The 8,202-nt window shown below is 40.3% G+C and overlaps 1 protein-coding gene across 3 annotated transcripts; it reads right to left on the bottom strand.

Annotated features, from left to right (window-relative positions):
* Nucleotides 1-298: 298 nt before the first annotated feature.
* taf15 (TAF15 RNA polymerase II, TATA box binding protein (TBP)-associated factor) lies at nucleotides 299-7,502 on the bottom strand. Of its 3 annotated transcripts, XM_058418678.1 has the most exons (16): nucleotides 7,392-7,501; nucleotides 6,639-6,672; nucleotides 5,624-5,663; nucleotides 5,464-5,533; nucleotides 5,280-5,376; nucleotides 5,055-5,185; nucleotides 4,644-4,872; nucleotides 3,054-3,088; nucleotides 2,493-2,525; nucleotides 2,296-2,405; nucleotides 2,094-2,223; nucleotides 1,914-2,006; nucleotides 1,742-1,817; nucleotides 1,178-1,257; nucleotides 912-1,050; nucleotides 299-756 (listed from the first exon to the last, which is right to left on the bottom strand). In XM_058418678.1, exons 1-16 carry the CDS (start codon nucleotides 7,399-7,401, stop codon nucleotides 717-719), a joined length of 1,347 nt encoding a protein of 448 aa, XP_058274661.1. In that variant the 5' UTR covers nucleotides 7,402-7,501; the 3' UTR covers nucleotides 299-716. The 3 variants fall into 3 exon arrangements, with proteins under 3 accessions (XP_058274661.1, XP_058274662.1, XP_058274663.1); XM_058418679.1 differs by lacking the exon at nucleotides 3,054-3,088 and having other exon boundaries at nucleotides 7,392-7,489; XM_058418680.1 differs by lacking the exons at nucleotides 3,054-3,088; nucleotides 4,644-4,872 and having other exon boundaries at nucleotides 7,392-7,502.
* Nucleotides 7,503-8,202: the final 700 nt, after the last annotated feature.

The following is an 8,202-nucleotide window of genomic DNA, read 5'->3' as shown; positions in this document are numbered from 1 at the left end:
ATTAATATTTTCCACAAGCTTCATTTTTTTTTTCCTGGCCAGAAGTTAGGAATTCATATCTATTCCAAGTCTTCCAGAGAAAGGACACAAGGATGAACATCACTGTTAACCAAAGCACATAATATTTTGATCTGTAGAAGGTTAACACTCCAAGCATGCGATGTTCTGATATGAATTCCCCAAAACAATGGCGTGTATCTGCAAATCTATCATTTTAACAAGCTCTGGTGTCCTTGATAGGAAAAGATTAGCAACTTGATTCTAAGGACTCATCACAAACCCAAAGAAACGCACACAGTAAGATTAGAATCATGTTTAATATCACTTCCAAAAAGGAAAATCCCAAGTAAAACAGTTCATTTCAGTCTTACAAAAAAAACAATGACAAACTTGTTAACGTGTCTACCACATACTAAACATGAATTTTACCAGGTCAGGAAAATTAAAAAGTAACAAAAATAGCAAATTACCCCTAGCACACCCTCATCCCTCCCTCCCCCTTCAGGTTCCCAGTCATCTCAAACCAGAGTCCTTAAACAGTAGATGGACATTGATCCTACTGGACAGAAACAGCCACTGGAAGCAATACACAAGACACTCTGGCAAAAGAGTTATGGAGACTGTGGAAAAATGGACCCATCCTTTACTTTATTCCCCACTACATCCCCTCCCTCCCCCCCAGCTCCCTGGTTTGGAACGAAGTCCAGTTTATTCCTTTAGTAGGGCCGGTCTCTTCTTTCCTCTCGGTGCTCTCCTCTATAGGACAAAGTATAAAGTAAAGTAGTTAAAACAAAAAAAAATTACACAATTTAAAAACTGGATTAAGACAATCCATTTCTTAATAATGCCCTGTGCACCACTTGGCTCAAAAGGAACCATACTTCAGCTGTTCTGAAGGATAACGCTTTTACCTTCCTCCCATCTTGTATCCACCTCCATAACCTCCACGATCTCCACCTCCATAACTGCCACGGTCTCCACCACGGAAACCACCTCTTCCACCTCGGAAACCACCACGGTCACCACCGAAGCCTCCTCTACCACCACGGTCTGAGGGGAACGCAGGCAGTAAAAAAATTTCACATAAGGCTTGTGGTCACTTCTGCCCAATATATTAAGCTGAGAAAGTTTTTGGTGAAAGGGAAGTCAAAAGTCAAAAGGGAGTCATCCCACTAACCTCCAAAACTGTCTCCAGGTTTTGGTGCACCACATTTGTTGCATTCATGTCGCCGGGCAAAGTTCATGTTTCCACAAGAGCTATGATGTGAAAATAAAATGTGATTAATGTTTTTCCAAATGACCTCAAACCCATCAACATGTAAAGCTACACATTAAGGTCAAAGATGATTACATGCAAATCTAGTACAGTATACATTTCCACCATGCCTTTACTCAATATGCAGGCATACTATCTAGAAACTTTTAATCAGTATGAAACACCTCTAGGTGTTAATTAAAATAAAAGTTAGAGAAAATGTTACTCAGGTTGTGATGTACTAAAATGCTTAGTGCTTTACTTCCCCCTAGTGTCTATTGCTAGTATTGCACCATGCAGACATTTTTGAGCACACAATGCACAAAACCTCTGCAGGATGCACAAGGCAGCCATGTTTTTGTGCCCTTGAAAATGATGCATGTATTGCATATGGCTTGCCTCTGCATTTAGATATTCAGACACTAAATCTCCATCAGGCTACAAAATTGTCTACCATGATAGGAACTAGACTTTTAATCCATTCACCTGTTGGGACAAAGCCAGTCTCCTCCTTTAACATCAAAATTGGGACCTCCACCAAAGCCTCCTCGTCCTCTGAAACCTTCAAGAAGAATATGCGTTACCCTTGTACCTCAAAATTCAAAGCGAGTATTTATTCATCTGGATTAGTGGCAATAAGAGGCATTTCTAAACATACCTCCACGCCCTCGCCCTCCTCCTCCTCTCTGGGAGAACTCGGCCCGCCTGGTGGCAAAGGACACCTTAATGGGCTTTCCATTGAACTCCTTGCCTGGAATACACAAAGGACTAGCTTAAAACCCAAATCACACAATTGTAGTTCTGTACTCAAACATGCACCATAATCAATGTAACTGACCATCAAACCAATCAATGGCAGCTTTAGCAGAAGGAGGGTCATCAAATGAGACTGTGGCTTCACCCTTCAGTCTACCAGTGGCTTTATCAGTGTACAGGTTAATCATAGGCTTGCCAGTCTTCTTATTTACCTGAAAAAGTAATAAAAATCATTTTAGATAGCTTAAGTTATACTAGGACACAAATGATCATTAAAAACCTGCCTTAATGATTCCAATCTGTTTGAAGAATTCAGCAACTTCATGAGTTGTGACATCCTCTCCAAGGCCTTGGACAAAGATTGTGTTGTTGTCAGAGTTGTCCTGTTCTTCACCTACAAAACAAAAAGTCTTTAATACACCTAAACAGACCTAAAAGCAGGCCAATTTACAACAGATACTATGTTATCCATGCACCATACCTGCATCATCCCTTTGACCATAGTCTCTGGGTCCTGAAAAACAGGAAGACAGGAGAGGAAAGGGAAAGCCATGAGCAACTTAAAGGACATTAATCTTGACAAGTTAAACATCTATGAAAAAAAATGTCTACAAGGATATGCTTGACTTTTGACAGCTATACACCAGGTTTCATCAAATGGCTGCATCCTTTGTCAACACCTTGTAATACCACAAAATGTTCTTGTGCATTAATTATAAACCCCCTTATAAATCTTCTGCTAAAGCCATGTGCTCCTTCTTCGCCATAGGCACAGCTGGCATCCAGAACGCTGGCATTTTTTTTCTTTAATAAAAAAGACAAATGTCCTCATGCAACGATACCATTACCAGTAAAATGAGGCGTTACATTTTAACCCAACAGCATTTACCAGAAAGGAAAACCTAACAATGGCAGGAGATCTTTCTTTTTTTTTTCAGTCCAAACAGGTGGCTGTCAAGAGTTCACTGTTTCTTTTGCCAGTTAAGCTTTTTTTTTTCCTTCATTTTCCCCAACTGAGACAGTTCTGATGCTCATCACTTACCACCGTAATTTTTGTAGCCACCACGGTCACCACCACTGCAGAGGAAAAATGGAAGATATGATGGCTTTCCTTTGTCGCAACCTGGGAGCTCAAGACTCCCCACTTATGTGCATTGTGTCCTGTCATGATTCAAGTTTATCAGCAGGTAATGTCTCCCGTTCAGGAATACACTGGCTAAAGAGTTGCGCCAATAGTGCAAGTGACAATGATTGAAAATCGAGAGACATTTTACATTCTTCCAATTTAGGATTGGGTGAATCAACTGGGTTAGTATTTATTGCTCTTCTTAGCCAAAACCGAGCAGAGCATGGAGGATTCCCTCCCAGCCCCCTCATAGCAGGAACGTGTCTAAATTTAGATGTCTACACACTAGCTGAGGCACTCTAGTTGAGCGCACTATTTTCTTCCATTGAGTGCTTATATGAGCTCCAATGGTTGAGGTCCAAGTTTAATTTTCATTCACTTTGATACCTGTAGTATAAAATGTAGACCATGTTAACACAAAAGCATTCGACTCCATGTTTAAAAGAAATACAACACTTCAATTACACCGTTCTATGGGGAATAACTGAATGATGAACTTGTGCTTCTGTGGCGTTAAATATCCTGAATTCATTCTCCAAAACACAGCCTTTCATAAACTTTATGGGCTGCCGATATAATACCGATCTTGTTTCCTTAATGAGAAATTTAAAGGAAACATTTAACATGGTATTTGTTGTTTTAGTGCCCCTAAATACAAAACTCTGGAGGAAATTAAAATAAAAAAATAAAAAACATAAATAAAATAAAGTGCAACCCAAAAAAAAAAACACAAAACAAAACATTGCTTATTGGGAAAGGGGAAGGAAAATCAAAAACCAAAATGCATCTGGTGCGAGCTACAGAATTAAAACAAACAGGAAGGGGAGGGAGAGAGAAGGAAAAAACAAACAAAAATAAATAAACAAACAAACAAACACCCTACCCAACACCACAATCCTAAAAATTCTGGTTAACACAAACCATGTTCCCTGCCCTTTAGTGTTGTGTTCATCAAACTGACCTAACCAGAAAAGTTTATCTAAGGAGGTTAACAGTAACAAAACAGGCCAGCTCAGAGAACTTTGAGCAAATGTGTCTATGACCTGCCATTTTAAAAACCCTACAGGAAAATGGGTTGTAACAGGGCTGTAGCATAAATTCTTTTGTTAGTATTAGGCAGTTATTCGATGTAGAGCCACAAGGGTGTCCCCTCACCCAAATTATGTCCGAAAGATATTTATAAACCATCCTCCAAGTAAACAATGTGTTCATGCCTTGTTTTTACCAATTACTAAATGTAATGCATTACCAACATTGCTGTGACAAATGTAAGGCAGTACAGTAATAACCTACCAATACCTTTCTGGCCAAGTTTGTGTTGTACTGACTGAAGCGAAAAGAAATCCTGGCCATGACCGGGCAGTACTCTGAACATCTTAAGCACATGTGACTGATGAAATGAGGAGTTGCCAAATAATCTAAATGTTAGAAGATCTGTGCACATCCATCAAGCAGAACTAGCAGTAGGTAATGGTACCTGTTGGGGGGGTAGGCTTTCAGACTTACCCCACACCAGAGGGCGGGCCTCCTCCTCCTCTTCCACCTCGGTCAAAGCCACCACGATCGTAGCCCCCACGTTCAAAGCCACCACGATCGTAACCCCCACGTTCAAAGCCACCACGATCGTAGCCCCCACGTTCAAAGCCTCCGCGGTCAAAGCCGCCACGCCCTCTGCCCCTGTACCCCTCAGACCTGTCGCTTCCTTCATCACCACTACCAAACCGCCTGCTTTCACCTGGAAACAATGAGACAAAAGCTCATTGCAGCAGAATTCCAATCCAACTGGACAATCATTAGCCTGCCTTTACAAGCTTGATTTCTAAAAGTTGCATACTGAATCTAAAACCAGACACTGAAATATACTCCTGTAAGGCATGGCTATTTACAAGAACTGTACACAACACAAGCAGCCTTTACCTTCATTACGTCTTCCATAACCTGCTGACGGACCTCCAAATGATCCCCCAGACTGGCCTCCTTCAGACTGCTGCCCATAAGAGCTTTGTTGACCATAAGTACTCTGTTGTCCATAGGACTTGTCTCCATACCTTGAGAGAAAAAAAAGTACACATTAAACTCTGGACTTGACTTAAATACATTGGTACACCCCTCCCTTTAAACAAGATGGCTAAACAGTCTTACCCCGATGAAGAGTCAGAGCTTTGTTGCCCATAACCTTCATAACTTTGTTGTTGCTGTCCATAGCCAGAGTAAGCCTGTGATGACTGGCCAAAACTCTCTTTAAAATGGAAGCAAAAAGAAAGAAATGTAGAGAGAAGCACAAGAATAAGACTTAAAAAAAAAAAAAAAAGAAAAAAAAACATACCCGACTGTCCTCCATAACCCTCATAGTTCTGTCCACTATACGTGCTGCTTCCATTACCTTGACCATAACCCTAATGGAGAAAGACAAATGTGTACAAGATCTATACAACAAACACAGGCAAGATACAATTACACCAAGTAAATCTTAGATTGGTTCTTACCTGCCCACTATAGCCCTGGGATCCACCATAGGATCCATAGCTACAGGGTTCAGGAGGAAAAGATCAAGTTAACCACAGTTTGAGAAAAGCAGCATATGGCAAACACCACAATATACACTATATATCCAAACGTTTTGGGACACCCCTCCAAATCCCTGAATTCAGGGTTGGGCTCAGCCCCTTAGTTCCAGTGAAAGGAATCCTTAACTCTTAATTTAATATGGAGTTATCCCATGCATTGCAGCTGTAACAGCTTCAACTCTTCCTGGAAGGCTTTCCCCAAGGTTTAGGTGGGTGTTTACGAAATTTTTTGGACCATTCCACTACAAGTGCATCGAGGGGTCAGGCACCGATGTTGGACGAGAAGGTCTGGCTCACAGTCTCCGCTTTAATTCATCCTAAAGGTGTTCTATCGGGTTGAGGTCAGGACTGAAGTTCCTCCACACCAAACTCGCTCATCCATGTCTTTATGTACTTTGCTTTGTGTACTGGTACACAGTCATATTTGAAAAGGAAGCGGCCATCCACAAAGTTGGGAGCATGAAATTGTCTAAAATGTCTTGGCATTGATGAAGCATTAAGATTTCCTTTTACTGGAACTAATAATAATAAGCCGTCTTTATTTGGCATATACACATTACAGCACAGTGAAATTCTTTTCTTCACATATCCCATCCTTGGAGGTCGGGGTCAGAGCACAGGGTCAGCCATGATACAGCACACCTGGAGCAGAGAGGGTTAAGGGACTTGCTCAAGGGCCCATCAGTGGCAACTTGGCTGTGCTGGGGCTTGAACCACCAATCTTCCGGTCAACAACCAAGAGGGGGTCAAGCACAACCTCTGAATTCAACGATTTGAAGGGGTGTCCAAAAACTTTTGGCAACAGTGTATATGGATCTACGAGGCATTTATAGACTATAATCAAGTTATAACAAGTTTCGCCTTGTCAGATAGCCCTGGTGTCATTTTAACAAAATTCTGCATTTACAAACAGCAACAAAAGATGATCACTCGCCTTTGTGGGGCTCCAGGCTGCCCGTAGCCTGAATCTATGAAAGAATCAAGTTGCAAAATGATGAATAAAAACAGGTTAAAATTTACAATGAGCACTAAAACTCAACAGCCACAACACAAAGCTTAAACAAGCCGGTACCTGGAAATCGGTGTACCTGTTTAAGGTCGGACAGAAGGCGGAGGCCTAATAATGGCTTCCGCTAAACCATTAGCGAGTTAGCCGGATAAACTGACCGCAACTCGTGTACATACAGAAATTCATCATAGCGTGTGTGTGCCCAAAAGCCTTCCCACTATGCCATGTAATCACATTTTCTGCAAATAAAATGCTCATTTCGCACCAACACCATTTCCACTTTCTCGTTCAGACAGCAGGCTAATATAAAAGAAACACCACGCCGCGGAACAAAAAATGGCGATGGCACACTTGCATATAACACTACGGCTAGCACGATCAGTACAATAATACCATATCACTTCTATATGGACATTAAATTATCAACCAGACTAAATACATATATGTAAATTTGACACCATATTTATTCTAATAATGACGCTGTACTATAGCATCTAAAGAGCTAGCAGGCTAAGCTACACGAGGCCGACGGCTCCGCCTGTGCTAACTAGTTAGCCGTCTATTATTTATAATCCGCATTTTAGGTCACAAATAAACCCACCTTCTTTTTCGGTTAACCAAAGTAAAAAAAATAAATAAACATTGCCAGCTATTTTATAAAACATTAAAACATCTCACCAGAAGCCATATTTCCGTATAAAATTAAAACAGACACTCCTCCACCTTCGCTTTCACGTTAAAACCCTCTACTAGCGCCAGAGGATAGATACACTGCAGTATTTATGAACTGTGACCTGCTGTCGGGAAATACCAAGTCATCTGATCCACGAATTGCGAGTTTCATTTTGAAAATAAGGAAGTCAGTGTGAACAATTCTACACTGCGGAAACGTATAAAGTTACGTTTAATGCAAACACATAAACATATGGAAAAAATACGTTTATATTTATTGCTATATAAATGAATATTCCAAAACTTGGAAAATGGTACGGTCTTAGCGTCTTTTCTTAAAACGATCACGTGACCCCCCCCCCCTCCAGTCGGTATACATAACATCAGGTCAATCACATTAATGTATAGTTTTAATTAAAAAAAAACATTACATTTACATTTATATTAACGTCTTTAGTTTATTTTTTGCATCAAAATATGGTGTATTTCGCGTTTTTTCTTTGATAGTTTGCAATTAATGCAAGTCTTAATGTCTTATTATAAGAATTTAAGCTCCACACAATTCACATCTATTCATATTTATCGTTCATGTTTTTCTTTAAGCTTGTCCTTATTACTAGAAAAAAAATGATTAAAATTCCTTATCATTCAGTATTCTGAACATCATATGACTGTATATGCTGACAGATTAGTGTTGAGGTTTCACAGCTGACTCTGAGTTCAGGAAACTGCTAAAGATGCTTGAAGGATGATTGGTCATCAGTGATGACCAGTGATGCTCAAAGATTAAACAATGTTAAAAAAGATGTTTTAAAGG

This window comes from Hemibagrus wyckioides, linkage group LG20, assembly GCF_019097595.1.
Source record: "Hemibagrus wyckioides isolate EC202008001 linkage group LG20, SWU_Hwy_1.0, whole genome shotgun sequence".
Taxonomy (NCBI): domain Eukaryota; kingdom Metazoa; phylum Chordata; class Actinopteri; order Siluriformes; family Bagridae; genus Hemibagrus; species Hemibagrus wyckioides.
This window is presented reverse-complemented; position numbering and strand designations above follow the sequence as displayed.